Source organism: Plodia interpunctella, chromosome 18 (assembly GCF_027563975.2).
Source record: "Plodia interpunctella isolate USDA-ARS_2022_Savannah chromosome 18, ilPloInte3.2, whole genome shotgun sequence".
NCBI classification, from domain to species: Eukaryota; Metazoa; Arthropoda; class Insecta; order Lepidoptera; family Pyralidae; genus Plodia; species Plodia interpunctella.
The window spans coordinates 3608301-3627249 of NC_071311.1; the positions used below are offsets into that span (position 1 = coordinate 3608301).

At 38.7% G+C, this 18949-nt stretch overlaps 2 protein-coding genes across 3 annotated transcripts in view; both read left to right on the forward strand.

Annotated features, from left to right (window-relative positions):
- Galphao (G protein alpha subunit o) overlaps positions 1-16132 on the forward strand; it is a 42531-nt gene extending 26399 nt beyond the window's left edge. For both annotated transcript variants that reach the window (XM_053758774.2, XM_053758773.1), the window contains exons 5-8: positions 7635-7763; positions 8228-8357; positions 9605-9758; positions 10182-16132. In XM_053758774.2, coding sequence (XP_053614749.1) covers positions 7635-7763; positions 8228-8357; positions 9605-9758; positions 10182-10369 — 601 coding nt within the window. In that variant the 3' untranslated portion in view covers positions 10370-16132. The remainder of the gene's footprint in view (positions 1-7634; positions 7764-8227; positions 8358-9604; positions 9759-10181) is intronic.
- A 1485-nt stretch (positions 16133-17617) lies between these two features.
- Positions 17618-18658, forward strand: koko (kokopelli). Its single transcript, XM_053758265.1, has 2 exons — positions 17618-18390; positions 18501-18658. The coding sequence occupies exons 1-2, from the start codon at positions 17725-17727 to the stop codon at positions 18588-18590; spliced, it is 756 nt and encodes a 251-aa protein (XP_053614240.1). The 5' UTR covers positions 17618-17724; the 3' UTR covers positions 18591-18658.
- The last annotated feature ends 291 nt before the right edge of the window (positions 18659-18949 follow it).

The following is an 18949-nucleotide window of genomic DNA, read 5'->3' on the forward strand; positions in this document are numbered from 1 at the left end:
TTCATTCTATCATCATGTCATATGGCTATAGTAGTCATATCCACAAATAATACCTAGTATCAGAATGCATTAGCTTTACTTTAAAAACTTTGAGTACCATAGAAGACTAACCAGTGCACTACTTTTTGCAATCATCTTGCTTCAATGTTACCACAAGTAACTGAGTTCTTGCTTTCAGTTCTTTCGAACACAAAATAGTCTCCCATTCTGCATGTACATATCCTATGTCTTTTAATTGACTGATTAAGCATTTTGAACGAGTTGAGTGTAGCGATGTGATGAGGATATTAGTTTTGTTTGATTTGTGTTGCGTCTGCGCATGATGTGAAATGCGGGGCCGACGGATGTTCGTGCGCAGACAAGGAACTCATTGTGCGTAGATCATCGCCCGTGTCGGCTGATGTTACATTACAATGTGACATACCACTATGTACTTACATTACATGCAACGGTTGTATCTAATAGATCTTTCATATCAATGAAGGCTGTAATTTGAGCTTAAATTTATCAGTCTACCACCACCGACTCAAAATCTTCAATATTGTTAGATTTAGTTCGATATTTTATGAATATATTTTCAATTTTAATAATGCTATTTGCATAATTCTACTGGGGTTTGCTTATAAAAAAAGGAGTCATTACATTACCTGTCTAATTCTGAAAATAAATTGTACTTCAAAGTGCATTTGAAATGATTTGGGAATGCTTTTGTTATTCGTTTTGATTACCGGGTTTGTGGTAACTCTAAACATCTGTTGTTGTTTCAAGTTTTGTATTTCACACTCAAAGCTGTTTCACATTCATCCTAATTACCGTTTTCATGATTGTGTTATTAAAAGTTCCATTAATGTATGTATAACGAGGTCAAGCAGACTTGTTTTATATTCATCATCCAAATTGCCTATATAACTAATTTTTTCAGATGTATCTAATCCATACGATTTCATCAGACACTAATGCCGAGAGCACATTATGCACTTCCAGTTGCATACAGTTGCAATACCTATTGAAACCCAATCATTACTGTCGTCTCACTGTGCAACTGCCAGAAAATTGCTACCTGTAGATTCTTCTTGCACATTCATTGGCTTGTGAAATATTGATGTAAATTGACATATATATACCATACTTCACTACTGTAGTAACTTGTTCTAAGGTTGGCAAAAAGATCAAGATTTTGATATGACAATTTTTGTTATCACATGTTTTCTTTTGCTTACGTAACGTTATCTACGCTTGTTTTCCTTGGCGTAGGCTCGAGATCTGCTAACTATGTCTCGCAATATTTTTGTAGAATATTGGATAATATTTCCTGATTATTATTAAAAATTCGAGTACTTTGCACTTTGAGTTCTAATGGAATCTTTACGCGTTGTAACCGAGTTCTAATGGAATCTTTACGTGTTTTGTGTCAACTCGACCGTCAGATCTATCGGTATGTTTAAAAATACACCGAGAATAGTTTCGCCCTTTCGGCAGTTTTAGGGTGAGTTTTGTAAGGGCTTTCTTAATTCTTCTTTTCTGAATGTTTTATTCATTGTGCTGTCAGTCAGGCGTCATGGCAGCCGCCGCCATACTACGCTACCGATCATTCAGATGAGTTCGTGTACTTATCGATAATATCTCCGACGTTATCTGCCAGCTCGACATTGAAGTCTGATATTGAAAAGTCGATAGAGGCGTTACGTCAGCGTATTTCTTTACTAGTGTACATAACGTGTGGTCTATTCAGGCCTATTGAGCTTAAACATGAAAGGAAAGTAGACATAATTGATTGATAGATTCATTAAATCTGTAAGTGTCTATTCGCTCAGAAGTATTATTTTTTTCACATTGCTTTTTATGGCCCATCAATAGTCATATAGTCGCTGTCACGGAGCCAATCCTGAGGATCATAAATCCGAGTGTATAATCGTGCGTTCATGGCAGTTTTATAGACCGAGTCGATTCTTCGGTATCAGGCAGCGTCACATTTTCCCGAGCGTTGAACACGTATGATATTAGCAATTGAGATGGTATCGCGAGTGTTGCAGCGGCCGCCTCGCCGCTTACACGAGCCCGCGAGCTGTGGGTGCCGGGGGTGGCGACAGATTTATGTGTCGATCGCATGACGACCGCGCTAATGCCGGAAGCACTTTACAGCGCCGGCTGCCGAGACCCTGAACTGGTGCTCGCATAACGTCCAAAGTGCCCCTAATCCACACTACATTTGAGGTCAAAGGTGTGACTTGCAATAAATTCTTTAACTGTGACGGTGCTTTTCTTTATGAATTATTTATTTTAACTCTTTTGTACGTAAGCAGTTCTTCCCAATAAACGTTGCCTATTGGGAACGCCCGCAAAAAAGTCTCGGCGATTGATCGAGCTGTTCCGTTGAGAATCGTCTAATTTCCTATCTGTGTGATGTAAGAACAGATCGCTTATGCGTGTCGCATGGTCGGTGTAACCGCGGGCGGAGCGAGCGAAGGCATCGAAAGGGCTCGGGGCAGGCGGCGCGGCTGCGGCGGCGCGGTGCGGCGCGTATTGATCGGCCGGACCTGTTGCCGGGCGGCGGCCGCGGCGCGACAACCCTACATGGATTTTATGCATTGGACATAGACACACACGCCGGCCACAACTAGACCAAGGGTGTCCGCAAGCCCAATGATTGATTCCCAGCCTAGACTGACACCGGTTCACATTGATCGCTTTTTGCAACAGTCGGCGCCAGTCACATGTCATGGATTTTTCTAACAATTTTATATGGATGGCCTTTTAGCTTGTTTTACTATGACACGTCTTTGAATGATGGGGCACATGCAAGTTGATCTGGAAGTGGCGTGTGTTCATACGTTTATAAGAAAAGGAACGCACTCGTTTCGATATCATAATGAAATGGTTTTGCTTGTTCCAAATGAAATTCATCTTTGTCTACTGACCCAGTTAATGTTGACAGAGCGTTGACGTCAGCAGCGCCTAGGACCGGCGCGAAAAAGCGCGTACGATAAACACTCGACCAGAATCAGAGCATTTGACGCATAGGTACCTACTTGCTTTAATTGCAAGTCCATCTCACGACACGGCCATTAACGATACCTCGATGGTTTTTCTTCTCGTTCCTAGAATTATGTTCGCGTGCAAGCTAATTCTCAGAGTCCTTTCAATTGAATTTCGCGTTATTAACGACGAAGTTGCTCGATCGATTGTCTCGAAGTGACGTAATGGAGTCTTTTGTGGAACAAAGCGAACCATTGAAGCATGTTAAGTTCTCTGAAGCTCTTAAGCAGTCTTTTCCCCTCGAAAGCCCTCAGTGTAAGCAAGGATTGAGTTGGCTGCCGTCCAAAACGCACAAACCCGGTGACATTGAGACTGCCTGTGGCTCAATCAAACACTTTCCAATATACTAACAATGCCTAGGTTTATTCATAACTTGACAGAATACTCTTAATTAAATTGAATCTAATAAGCAATGCACTATGCTTATAAGACGATGTCGTTACATATAGTTATAGGGAAGCTTGTATATGTATACACGTAATCATAAAGTTAAATTTAGGTATATCTTGTAACCCATTGTTTAATCAGCGTCGTGATGATCTATATAAAAACTTTAAATATTATTAGTTACTGTTCGTTACACTATCTAGTTAAAATGCAATAATTATATATGATTGCTTAGCATGCAATGTTACGATTAATCGTTGGAAAAACTGTTGAATATGAAGCAGGAGCGTCAGAATTCAGAAGCGTCATAGGTTTCATTGAAAGGGCTTTCGGCCCGGCCAAGTTGAAACTTGTCTAGCTGGCACCTGTCCAACTAGCCCCAACCCCGACCCGCACTCGCGACCTTGATGCGCACCCATTACGGACACCAATCACGCTACATTTAGCTTTCGACAATTATACTTTGTTTTTATTGCGATCCGGTCTAGTCCGAAAGACTAGATTTTTAAGGAATAGACCGAATTCTGGATCGACATCGGATTTCATGTCATGCCATGCCAAGCCAATAAATAATAGGCGCCACACGCGCGATACCTGCGCGCGCGGTACTATGCGTAGCGCACGCCATCTAACATTGTGAAGAATTCTAAGTTTAAATTTTAAGATAATAAGAGACTTAGTAATAATCTAATGAGATTTATTTTCGGCCTTAGACCGGACTTTTTTAAGTAATCAGGATTTTTTAACACTTGCAACAGACTTTTCGATGCAAATTTGCACCTGCACATAGATAGGTATTTGGCACTTGATGCTAGTGTCGTATTTAGTGGTTCGTGTAGCTCCGATATGAAGTTGTTCACAATTTTACGTTTAACCAGTAACATGAATGCCATAAAAAAACAAATATTTTCAAGTCATTACTCTTTATAACACGCAATTTAGCATCATTACTTCCAGTAAAGTCATCAATCATTTTCAAAGTTATATATAAATCACCTGAATCATATCAAGAAAATCTTTATCACTCCATTCGTTAAATACCGTTTCCATTAAGTGGCACACTTCTCCATCATTACTTCCTTTGTGGCAATAGAAATTGTGTATAGTTTGCGTGTCGTCTAGACATCGTTTTTCATACAGGCTTGTTGCCAAGCCTTGCATTGGTCCTACACACGCATTTTTATCAAAAATATGAGTTTCTCTCCCTTTCCTTTGAGTCGTATGGTCGTAAGTTTCAATGTGTTTGCTACTTATTTAAAAGTTATGGGGGAGATATATATGGATAAACCGTGACGGTCTTCTAAACTCTTAAACGTGATCATAAATTGCTGGAATAAACCGTTTGATAAGGTGTCATTACGTTTTAATAATAATTATGCCCGTATTACTATAGCTAGTGGGGATCAGTAAAACGTCCAATAATATTTTATAGACAGAGATAAGGAATGGGGATTTAAATACTTCAAAACTAATTCGATACAATAATTAATACGGATATAATTTGTTTCGACATTTCTTAACCTCATAATAAAGGAACTTCGTGATTAAATTATATTAGAATATAAGCCATTGTAATATCAAATGCGTCGTCCATTCATATGTATGCGTTCCGACGCCGTCCTTTCGACCTTCTAACTCAACGATGGTTCAGACAATGCCAGTATATGACCTGCGTGTCGATTCTGCTAATTCTCTCTCTCTCAATTGTTTCCATTGAAACTCGATTTTGACCTGACGTTACCAAACCTATAGCTATCGTATCGTATATCCTAAACCTATAGAATCGTATAGCTCTCGCATTGGCCAGTGAAATAAGCAAGTCGAGCTTGCAACGTGTGAACCCATCATTAGTAACCAGTTGATGATCAGCACGTTATCATTTATCAAGTGTAACTGTAATAAAAAATAAATATATTAGGATAAATCACACAGATTGAGCTAGCCCCAAAGTAATTTCGAGACATGTGTTAAGGGATACTAACTCAACGATACTATAACAAATACATATAACATCCAAGACCCGGGCCAATCAGAAAAAGATCATTTTCCATCATGACCCGACCGGGGATCGAACCCCGAAGCACTTTACCACTGCGCCACCGAGGTCGTCATAATGGTTTATGTTATCTATATGTACTTCTATCGATATATGATGAATATAAATCACTGCTTTTTTGTGAGGGTTCCTAAATGTGTGAGATTGAGTTTCTAAAGTTATTCTTTACTAACGTGGTTTATGGCGAACAGATAGACAGACGCGGCAGAGGTCTTTGTTTCATGATATGTAAGAAAGATGTTGAAGTGCTTTGAATAACTACTGTAAGTAGTTATTGGATATAATTACACCCACTTGTTGCACTCAAATTGCAAAAACCTATTACTAATTTTACGCAAGGCACTTGACACAAGTCATATCTGATAGCAAATAGACAACAAACCAAATAAAATAAGAAGAGAGTACCTTTTCCTTACCGCTTCATCTAGCACACAAATTATTTTAATTATTTTTTATTTAATCAGCGGACAGAACGAGAAAAAATATAATCTAAAGAATTTTTTTTGAAATAAACGTTTATTATCGATAATGTTATGTGTAAGGAGTAATTTTTGGTTTCTCCTTGGTGATACTTATTGACGACTAAATATTCCACGCTTGCATAACAATACGTCAAGCGAAACACCTAGGTTCAGTCTGCCCAGATGGGTTTACGCCTGGGCATAAAAAGTTTTCCCGGTCTGACATCTACAGATGTGAAGTAGAGACGCAAAAGTAGGAAAGCGGATCCTGGGCTCCGACTCTCAATGGCTGTGGAAGTAACCGGGATAACGCCCATATGAGAGAGATAGATAGTTTTCCTGGCGTAAGCCCATCTAATAGAAGGTTTTAATGCCCGAGCATTAACGTTCCTGCGCGACGCAAGCCTATTTATGCTATCTGTGTGCCTTCGTTTGTGGTCACTCATTGTTTAGTTCGACCATGCAAATATATTTTTATAATAATACTACTTCAAAATATATAATTTTGAAAGTTACGCTTGACGCATACAAATAGTTGCTCAAAGTGTTCTATTGATAACTAGACTTGAGAGTTACTGTAATCGCTTCAAATATAATGACTCCATTATATTGAATATTTAATTGAAACCTATTCAGTTCCATTGAGAACATATAATTTGTAATAATTACCGAAGTAGTCCATAATGGTAGAGCAATTCAATCATTATCCGATTACTCATTTCTGTACTTTATACTGTACACTTCTATTAAATTTCTAAAATTATATAAACAACTGTTTAACTCAATTAGGAAATTAACAATTAAACAATATTTTGCATTATGATCCAAAACTCATCATCACGTTAATGCTCGGGCATTAAAACCTTCTATTAGATGGGCTTACGCGAGGAAAACTATGGGCGTTATCCCGGTTACTTCCTCAGCCATTGAGAGTCGGAGCCCAGGATTTCTCATGAAAATAAATGGTGTTTCCAAAAAAGCCAAAATGACATTAAAGACACATGGAAAATTACCTTTTTCAAATTGATCTAGGTCTTGGATGTATGTGTTATAAAAATATAGTATCGTTAAGTTAGTATCACAAGCCTCGAACTTACTTCAGGCCTAATTATATCCGTATGTTGTCCTATGTTTATTTATTTAAAATTAAAATATCGCGGCGTACATTTAGTAGTAGAGTCTATACACTACCACAGTATAATAAAATGTATTTATATTTATTGTATTTTCTCTATACTATAGAGAAAAAACACCCCCACATTATGTGGCGCGTTTAACACATACATGACACTAATGAAGCCCAATTTAGTGATCAAATTTGTATCGTAGTTTTGATGCAAACAGTACAAAGACTGTTATTGTTGTTTATTGTCAAAATATTGAAACCGACATTCTTGTTGGATTTGGCAACAGGCGCGCGGTTTCATTTGGATAGATGTTTCATATTCCTCATACAGGTTTACGGTGAAGCATACATGACATATGTTTTGTAGTTTTTGACACAGCGGCAAAATATAAGTTTTTTCTTCATGATTCTTTACCATTTAAAATCGGACCTAGTGACACAAACAGCGTTACAAGTACTGGCCATAAATATGTAGGATCAAAGAATAGTATCATAACAAGAACTTTATAGTTTTTACAGTTTTAATTTTTACAAACTATTTTAAAATATATTTTTCGTCTTTTTTCAGTTTCCTCGATGACCTGGATCGGTTAGGAGCCAGGGATTACCAGCCTACCGAACAAGATATTTTAAGAACAAGAGTCAAAACTACTGGCATAGTCGAAGTGCACTTCTCCTTCAAAAACCTTAATTTCAAGTAAGTATATAAAAAATCGATATTATATATATTAGACATGCAATAGATAAAGAGCTGGATTTCCACATTTCCATCAGTCGAAACCTGAATATGTAAATTCTGTATTTCTTTTATAAGTACAAGATGGCGTAAAACAGTTTCATGCTACAACTGTCTGCTGATATTTTAGTCACGGTAGTTCCTTCTAAAAGACCAAATGAAATAATGAGATTCGGGAACTTGAATGTTATCAAGTGTACAAATTGTAACCATATAACTCCCGGATTGGCGGAAAAAATAAAACCTCAATTGCGTCACCATTTCTTTACTTTCTTGTTGATCGTCTATTGTTTACAGTGTTGTTTTAGAAAACCAAAATGGCGAGCTGTCGGCAAAATTGTTGGCCAGAGCACCATCTCTTTTAATAATATAAAATTGTTCTATGGTATTTGGACAAAAATAAAAAAATAATTTACACCTTTCAGATTGTTCGACGTAGGCGGGCAGCGGTCTGAGAGAAAGAAATGGATTCACTGTTTCGAAGACGTGACCGCGATCATATTCTGTGTGGCCATGTCCGAGTACGACCAGGTGCTTCACGAGGACGAGACAACGGTAAATCGCATTATATACATTGTATTTCGCTTGGCTCATTCTGATGAGCTGCATTCTCTTTCTAAAGAGAAACGCGTATTAGTTATATTGGAGAATCTCATCGTGTGCCCGGTTTTACAACGCTTTGTATGAGATAGGGAGTCATATGGTAATGTTCTATCTCTGGAAATCTAGCACAAGTAGCAAACCTGCAACGTTTTGGTACACAGGCGTCTTAACCCCTGGACCATATCAGACACACTACTCACCGTAATACTAATGAATAATATTAATCACCACTACAGGATGTTCACGTGCCTAATGCATGCCAATTATTTTGATGTCGTTGGCGCTTGCAATACAGTCATGGTCTATAGTCCAGGATCTTACTTCCTTCTGGATAATTTATGTCATGGGATCGGATGTGAAATTAAAGTCTATTGCTTTTACTGTTTTAATTTCCGTATATTGAACCTAATATCGAACTGAAAATCAACATTGAAAGGGCAGAGATCAAATTTTTCATATAATAATTCGACATTGTGATCCATGTCGCTGGTCTAGAAAGAGTTTAACTAGTAGTTTTCCGGTGATTTAACTTTTATCATAATATTTCAACATTTTATTTCATTTGATTTGGGTCAGTCCTTCGAAATCCGGCCTCATTCTATCCCGCATGTGGGTGACATTGAAGTGATTCATAATTTTGCAGTATTTTTCCGCGAACAAATCTTTAATTAATTAAATGAATGATGACGGACGTAGGTAGGACTAACTCTAAGTAAAGTTTGACCCTTTTTTTCTCTCTTGCAGCACATGTTTGACATAAACTGACTTTTTTCTTTTTAATCGAGTGTGTTGTGATTTTGTGACATGACCGACATCTAGTGACAAGTAGACGCGTACACACTAGTGAGCTAAACTGTCCATCAAGTGTGCAGGTTTCCTCACGATGTTTTCCTTCACCGGAAGCAAGTGAGTGAAAACTACTATTACTAGTCAGATTGGTATACAAATTTTCTCTCATCTGAGCGTATTCTCGTTTCCATAATCAGACGTTGAGCGTCGGAGTCCGGGGTCCGCTTTCCTACTTTTCCGTTACACTTCACACTTCTACACGCATATCATCCATGACCACATAAAGCCAGCATTTGCGGCAGCATAGCCACTATTAACAGACATACAATCTCATGGGTATTATGTTCCAATCCTACATATAGTGGGGTTTGAACCACAATGTACTGACAATATCACCCTTGCGATTCCAGAACCGCATGCAGGAGAGCCTGAAGCTGTTTGACTCGATCTGCAACAACAAGTGGTTCACGGACACCAGCATCATCCTGTTCCTCAACAAGAAGGATCTGTTCGAGGAGAAGATTCGCAAGTCCCCGCTCACCATCTGCTTCCCAGAGTACACCGGTAAATACAATATTCATAATCCTCAATATTATTCATTTATTTAATTAACCTGGTGAATATCCAGTTATCGCCCAATTCAATCCAGAGATTCTCTGTTCTGTTCTCTTCTGTCATGTGATAATTTCTGCAGGTTTTTAAGATAAATTCTCACCGAATATTTTATCAGAACGATCTAAACAAAATTATCTGGCATTTTCGAGAATATTTCCTCACTATTTCCTGGCATTGTTGAAAATGTTGACAGTACATCGTTAATCTTATGTAATTCTTGGGGTACGTCCCTGCTTCATTTAGGCAAAATCAAAATAAATATTACACGTAGATTTTTCATCCTTTATCTATTGGTGAAAAACCGTACAAATTTCCATCTGGTAGGTTTTTAATTTAACGCGTTCATAATAAATAAGTAATATGTTTCCGCAGGCGCGCAGGAGTACGGCGAGGCGGCGGCGTACATCCAGGCGCAGTTCGAGGCCAAGAACAAGTCCACCACGAAGGAGATCTACTGCCACATGACGTGCGCCACCGACACCAACAACATCCAGTTCGTGTTCGACGCCGTCACCGACGTCATCATCGCCAACAACCTGCGCGGCTGCGGCCTCTACTAGACTCCGCCGTCGCCAGAATCGTTCCACGTACGTCAATGTCTACACTTGTGGGAAACAGTGGAGTTGGACTTGCCCTCGTCTGTGCTGTTCTAGACCACACTACCACACTGTACGCCTCCACAGGGTTCTCCGTCGTCCTCCGCTGTTTTAACGTCGACGACGGACTACGTAGAAATCGTATGGAGATTTGACGTACGTCAATTTAAAACCTATGGAAAATAAAGGAGCGGCCGCACGCATAGGAGCCGGGCCCTTAGTGTCGAACTTGTTTAAGTTTATGCTGACTTCGATACTTGATCAAGTTATTCGACCTCATTTTGTTAGTGTCAGATTTGCCCCACACATTGTATCTCAATGTTAGTGTCGATATACCCCGAGTTTGCTGATTTTGGCACTGAAATGAGAGTGTTCATTCGCCTTGAATTATGGAGATTTAGATACTAAAATTCGTGTACTAATTCGGCCCAATTTGAAGGTGATTTTGATAAATTCAGATATTAACACTAAGTATCAATTTACACTAACACGCAAGATAAGTAAGATTCATTGTTTTAATAGCACTAGTTATTTAGACTTCTATCACCTAGTGTACTCGATATTTACAGTCTTTATCGAAATTGAAACTTTACCGTGGACTTGGCAATGACACACTGACATTGAGGTACGTGACTTGTGGAGTGTCATCGTGACACTGCGAGCGCTCACACTTGCCTGGCGATTCCAACTTACTATTCGATCACAAATGGATTGGAAATTCCAACCACAAAATGGCTGTCTTCTTTCGATTCGAAATAACATCCAAATTGTATCTGTAATAACATTCGGTCTGTAATTATTTTATGTGACACGTGTCTATTAAGTGGATTTAAAAAAAAAACGGTAATACTTCTAATCTGTCTAGAGTATCACGTTTAATCTGCATTTTCAATCAAATATGCGAAGTAAATCAGCCATGTGCGATTACTTTATTGAAAATTAGCAATAAAATTAATATGATTGGTGAATATTTCCTTTGTATATTGATGGAAATGCAGCTGCCAGCAATTGAAACATCAATCTGTGGAGCCCCAATCGAATCGCTCGGTTTTCGCTTGTTCCATTCCCCTCGGCTCCACTAGCTGACCTCTTGTATATGGTCACGTGTAACGGAGTCAGCCATACATTTACCGTTCGCGGATCTATTTCATATTCTTTAAAAATTCAAACCGACTTCTGTAAAAAAAAATCTACTTTCCAAAACAAAATATATGGCTATAAAGTACCTAATAAAGATCTATTTACGCGATCGTCGAAAATGACGAACGACTAAAATGTTCATAAATTGTTGTAAAATAGATAAATCCATTTACGTAATATAGCGCGCGATGTGTACCTCTCAGACTAGTAAGTTACTATGCTGGTTCGGAATTTTAAGAATTGGCAGAGTATTAGACACATTTAGCTCTCGGGTGTAAGGTTTGTAAAATTTTCTGATTGAGAATGCAATAGATACGCGAACGAGTGTGTCGGCTCGGAGGCGCTTTTTTATAATTTTACGGGAAGTAAGTCGCAGTCACTGAACAAGATTGCCGACGCTGGACATCTGTTAGCTTTGAAAGCTGACCAGTAATCTACTGGGTTAAGGCTGTAGCCGATTTATACGTTACCTCTCCCACCCAGCAAAATTATTTTCATTGCAATCTAAAGTCCAATTTAGTCCCTTTTCTGTAAATATAATTTACATTGAATCAGCGGACCGTAAGCTAGTTTACAGGTCTTGTTTGTCAATGTAAAGTATGTCTACAGAGCAGGCTCTTAAAGCTCACTTTTCAGTGAACGCTATATTGTCGGTTGAGATCCGTGTGCAGTAAATCTGTTATGACTATATTCGTAATAGACAGGCGTTACAATTTATTTCAATATCAAAACCGTGTTTATATCGACGACAGACGTTCCGAATCATTTCGTAAATGTTTTAAAATATTTTTGGGAACTTCTGTCTATTTGGAGGTTTCCAGGTTCTAAGCTTGTTGGTCGCCGCCGACCGTTCACTGCAGCCGCGAGTTCCTTCGCGTTATATTTCCCGTGTAAAATAAACCGTTTGAATTCGTTGTAGTTTCGCCGCGACCTCCGTCTGTTTGAGTGTTCAAAACTAAATTTTGGTGCTAGGCATTGGAATAGCGTTTCGTTCAGCGTTCGGCCGGTGTGGGCGGTCGGGGCGACCGTAGTGATTCGCTGGCGTTTGCCAGATGTAATCTGACATATTCGCATAATGTCAGAGGCGTAATAAAGCTAAAATATTTGATGTGAAATGCATCACTATCTTTAGTGTGTTAAGTAGAAAACCTGTAACAATTACATTCGTCACAAATTGATGTAAATATGAAAGTAAAATTTGAACTCAATTTCTCGTACCTGACTAGACTTGTGGCATTAACGGCTGTCATTGATGCACGTCTGGCAATAGGCATGCGAATCGCACCAATCTGCTTATATACTCACTCTCTTACGGACCAATCTCAGAAGGAACCAATATGTAGCACTGACAAACCGTAGTGGACACATGAATTCACAGGCCTACTTTAACGGATACAAAATGTCATTCCATTATTAAGTATTAATCGCTTACTATGAGAAATTATTTTTGTAAAGTTTTGAAAGCACAGTAACCGCTCGCATTAAGATATAGCATTTATTTTACGTACCTTTAATTATTTAAACTAAGCGCAGTCTAGAAAAATCACTACTTTATTTTAAGCATTCGTATCGCACAAGTTTATTTACGTAAGCATTCATTTGTTATGCCATATACAATCTTAAATATTTTTTGTGTTCATATTTTTTCTATATCACTTTACAGTTAACCTTAAGGTGTAGCCATTTAAGATCTATTATGTATTCGATTATAAAATTCATGTTAGGTATTTATTTTGTCTAGCATATTTGTATTGAAGGTGGTATATGTAAACGGTCATATTTAATTTTATATTTAAGTGAGTAACCAATATTTACGGTCATCATGTTAATCATTATTTTGTGAAGGTGGTTTGGAACTGTAAGGCGAGACGTGGCAGTCGACGTTCTGTGCGCATCGCGTGTAAGATATGTGAGTATATAATCTTTGTGTACACTCGCGAATTGGCGTAATCAACACTATACATATATATACTATATAACATAATTTATTATTAATAATAAAATAAAAATCTTACTTTTAAGCATTAGGACAGTAACTGTATCAATAAACATTAATTAATAATGCAATTAGACAGTAACCTTTACTATTGTCATAGATAGGTGATTTATTTTCATTTTACGTTTATGAGTATGTAAAAAGTGATTAAATGAAAATGTAACGCCTACACTAAGCGGGCCATTCTGCAGAGCAAGGGACGGAGACAAACCAAAGATTTGAGTGAGTGAGACCCGGGCCCGGGCCAGAACCCCAGGCCCCGGGCCAGTGTCGAGGCCCCGGCTGGCCCCGGGCCAGTGTCGAGGCCCCGGCTGGCCCCGGGCCAGTGTCGAGGCCCCGGCTGGCCACGGGCCAGTGTCGAGGCCCCGGCAGGCCCCGGGCCAGTGTCGAGGCCCCGGCTGGCCCCGGGCCAGTGTCGAGGCCTCGGCTGGCCCCGGGCCAGTGTCGAGGCCCCGGCTGGCCCCGAGGCCCCACGACCAGACTCGCGTTTGGGAATGGCCCGTGACCGAGCGACGCAGCTCGCTTGTTGCTAGGTAGGTTTTTTACTGTTATGTAACAATATGTGTACGTAAAACTAATAAAAATAATATTAGCGCAGTTCAACATTCAACCCAGAAACCTACATTTAAGTAAGCTTCACACTACATTAAAAGTTTTTAAAGAGTGAATGGTGCATGTGAGTACATAATGTCTTCGCTGTCGGTAAGGCCTCATCCGTATGTAGTCCAGGGGTCGGCGGCTAGAGCCAGGCTTGCTCTGCGGACGATTTGATGACACGTGTGTGTTCCAAACCGCACAAAAGAAAATGTAGCGGCCGGTCCGACCCTTCGTGCCCACATTCAAGTGTTGATAACAGATTTTGCGGGTTGAACCTTTATTAGTAAGGATGTGTTTTAAAATTAACGATGACGCATAACCGATATGTCATCACATAAGTAAAAGCTGTCGCTAAACAGCAATCTGGTTCAACCCTCGGTAGGACGTTTGCATTTCGATGTGTTCCGCCGCCGCTGATTAACTTGTATGCTTTAATATTTTGAGTGAATGTGATGTAAATTTTGTACACTGCCGCATTGTTTATCGCTCGAATCACATTTAGTTTATAAGATTTGAGACAGTGATCGATCCCGCACACACAATTCGTTTGTACACAAAACGAACGCACAAAATGGTTTCTGATTCGCCGGGTGCTGACTGAGGCACGGACGAGGCAGCGCCTGTGGTTGCCTCGTGCTGCTGCCTCGTGCGGCTGCCTCGCGACGCTCGCGCAGCGAGTCTGGTCGTAAGCAACTCGTCTCAAGCTCAAAGAACCTTCAGCCGAGCGTCCGTCGCCTTTGTGCTGGGCTTCTTATTTGAAGACTGAATTGTTGCGGCTCAAATGTTTTCGCGCTTTATTAGATCCACGTCGGGAGGTTATTGCAGAGTTTTTAAGAGATGTAGTTTATTGTAAGATGTGCATGATTCGAGGGCGGCCCGAAATGACATCTTTGAAATCACCGAATTGAGCGACGTTCAGTTGTGATTGTAATGCTGAATATTTGTCACAATGTTGTCGATTTGAACTATAAGTTAGATTTGGTTTCCCTGGAGATTAGGCTGCTCTGCTTATTGAAGTCGAACAGGTCGCAGCCGTTTATTTATTGAAAATGACATCACAAAGAAGAAAGTTTGTTGGTTGAATGTTCCACCTGAAGAACAAAATCTATTTTATTATTTCAAATTCCTTTCATTATAATAATCCCATCCGAAACAATTGTAAACTTGGTAAATAACTTGAAATATGTTAAAACGTTGAAAAGCTTCGTGAGCAGAACTCTAGGGATCATCCTATTATGGTGGTATCATATTTAACTATATTTAAGTAATCATTTATCAGAGCTCTACGCTTTCTATATCCTCAGCTAACTTCGAGTGGTACATCGGAAGACGATGTTAGGTCGGTTACACGAGTAAGATGTGTGATTGAATTATTTTTTAAAACAATATCACCATGCTTCATTCATATTTGCCAAAGTTAATACTAACCTCACTATTTATACTGTATGTTCTTTGATAACTAAATTATGTCTGAGATTCGTGGTGAGGGCGAGGCACGCCGCCGCGGCGACGTGGCCAAGCCGTTATAGTGGTATTGGTACTGATCAGAGTACAATGTTGAAAAATATCTTAGAATTGATGACATGTAAACATTTATTTGTAGCGCGTGCGAGGGTCGCTCGGCGTGCGTCCCGCTCGCGGCGCTCTCCACCGGAGCCGCGGCGCTGAGCGACCCCGACTATTGAACAAATGTTTAAGAAAGTAAAATTTTTAGTCACTAGTGGGTAATTTTTGAATGTGATTCAATCTTATCTTTATTTTTCTATATCGAGTGACATCTTTGGGTTTTGTTTCTTTACGTTCCGACTTATTATTTGTAAATCATTTACTGAAAGCGATGTATTTAACCAACGATGTAATTAAACAATATTTTCTCTTTTTGTATCTCGTCTGCACTGGTATTTTTTATTGAATTTACTATAAATGTACTTTTAAGTGTATAATTTTAAATAATTACTGAAAATGATTATATTCTAATTTTTATGTTCAAATAATCTATTGGTTTTATTTTATTTTCCCATATTAACTATTTATCCTAATCCCTAAACCAATATGGCTATTCATCACAAACCTGATATATAACTTTATACTTAAAATATTTCATAAAAACTCTGAGCACAGTATATAATAAACACCAGTTTATTCCCAACAAGTTTTTTATAAAAATGTAATTTTTGCCATAAGCTTTTATTGTCGTCAGAGAAACCTTATGGCATTTAATTATGGACTAACAAAAAACCCATGTACGTGCTATAAACGGTTGAGGAGTTCCTCATTTAGAGCCATACTTATCTAACACGCATTGTCATGGAAACTGAATCGACGTGGGAAATTTCAACTCTGTCTCTGTAGGTCAACTGGACAGGTGAAACCATGGAATTAGAAGTACTTAATAAATCCATGGGTAAAACTAAATAAAAGCTTGTAAAAGGTCTGTCACCTTTAAGTTAGGTTGAAATTGGGGCATACATATGAGTAATGAAGTAAATAATCTCAGTTGTCCCATTATAAGAACTCATCGGTATCTAAGAACTATTTGATGAGAAAGAGATCGAACCACAGATGAAAGAGATATCACTAAATATAGTACCTTGTGTACCGGTGTAGTTCCGCACTTGAATAGAACAAATCCATATCCTATCGTGGATGTCATACAAGGAGACTAAGGGACACAAAGCCTTATCAGCTGATAGCCAACAACAGCATTTCCAAAGTTGACGTCCGCCGGATGACCAGTTTATTATTTTCTTCATTCAGTTCATCAACAGCCGATACAACAATATATACAAAAATGTTACATACAATAAGGTTCATTCTAAGTTATTGCTCGACCAAATTACAGTTAATCCAGCATGCTATGGGGAGGAATGTGTTTAAATAGAATAAAATTGATTGTGTGCAAATTGTAAAATCATAGCTCAAATTTTAATCTTCCAAATTTAATGGCAATTTTTTAAGCTAACCCTGGGCCGTCACAGCCCCGAATGCAACCGGGAACACGTGATGATGAGAGAGAGATGTATCTTGCATCAAAAAATTTGGTAAACCCATCTCTGCGCATGTATACATCTAACTACCAACCACTGGTAGAGCCTGCATACAGTATTTTGAACTATTAGCTATGGCACTCTCGCAAGTCTGGCCCTAGCAGAAGAAGCAAAACAGAAGTGCTTGATGTCTCTAGGTTAATTTGTGTTCATACGTTTTTATATATGAGTGCGATTTTACGACCTTGGTAACAAAGTAATGTAATATATAAGGCACATATTGGGCACTTCTCCTCCTACCGGAAAACTACATTTTTTGTAGTATGGTACAGTACAATACAATAGAACACAATGGAGAAACTCCATTGTTGAAAAATTTGGTTGAGTTGAGGTTTCTTTTTATTATTGCGTTTATAAAATCTGTGTTGGCAACACTGAGGTCCACCAATGTTAAAAAAAAAATGAAGTAATGTCTATGGGTAACTTATCCTGTACAAACATTGACTTGACATTCATTGTTTGACGTTTGGTTTGTTAAATTAATGGAAAGTAGGAGATTTTGAAAGACAAAACAAACAAACAAGTAGTAGTTTACCACAATGAAAGACGTTATAGATGTGATAGCGCTGCAAAATAATAGGCGTGAAAGACGTTTACCTGACTATAGAAGTGCTCCGGGTCACAGTTTAGCCACAAACTTTATATTCGAATGTGGAATAAAGCTTGGATTACAGCCGGCAACTGTCGCTACGGCAGCAATATTCTATCACAAATTCTTCAAAGAAGCCGATAAGAATGATTACGATTGTTACGTGATTTGCACAGCTTGTCTGTGTGCTGCTGGAAAATCGAGAGATGAGCCCATCAAGTTAAGGGACGCCGTGAATGTCGCTCACAATTCTATAAACCGCGGCCAAGGGCCCTTGGAATTAGGAGAAGAATATTGGCTCTGGCGTGGTGCTGTGGCACAAGCTGAACTTTTAGTGCTTAGATTGTTGGGTTTCAATCTCGAAACTCCATCTCATCATCGATACTTGTTGCACTACTTGCGATCGCTCCAAGAATGGTCCCCAGCTTCGCAGTGGCGGTCAGCGCCGATAGCTCGCACCGCGATGGCTTTCCTTCAAGATTTCCATCACTCTTCTGCTATCCTGGACTATAGAGCCCCACATGTGGCAGTAGCGTGTTTGACATTGGCACTACATGTGTTAGGGGTATCTGTACCTCTTGCATCTACTCTAGATGATGATGCAGCTTGGTACTCTGTAAGTATTTGCTGGCTTTCTCTTATAATATATATCTTTGGGTGTATTAAATATTATTATTAATTTATATAGAAAGGCAAAAACAATAAATGCAACTTTACATTTTTCAGGTGTTTACTAAAGACTTGCAGAAAGAGAAGAATTGGGAAATAATGGAAAAAATAATGCAAGTATATGGCAGGGAGCCAGAGCCAATATAGTTTATTTCACATGAAAAAAATAATTTTTAGTTTATAAGGTGTGTCAAATAAATTGATTGATTGATGAATTGATTTTACTTTGGTTCTCATCTAAGCATCAGAATAGGTACACTATAATGGAGTAAAGGCTGCTTAGAATTTAGTGAATATTCCAAAACAATCATTTTGTGATAACCAAATAACAAGCTATGTATTTTTAAATCTTGTTCTCAGTTTTAAGGGCCCATTTATATACATATCACACATCAAAATTTAAAATCATGCTCAATAAAAATGTGGATATAAAGTCATTGTAAAGTGCACTGCTATGTTTTACTTATAAAACATATTAATTCATAAAATGGGCCCTTAAATATCAT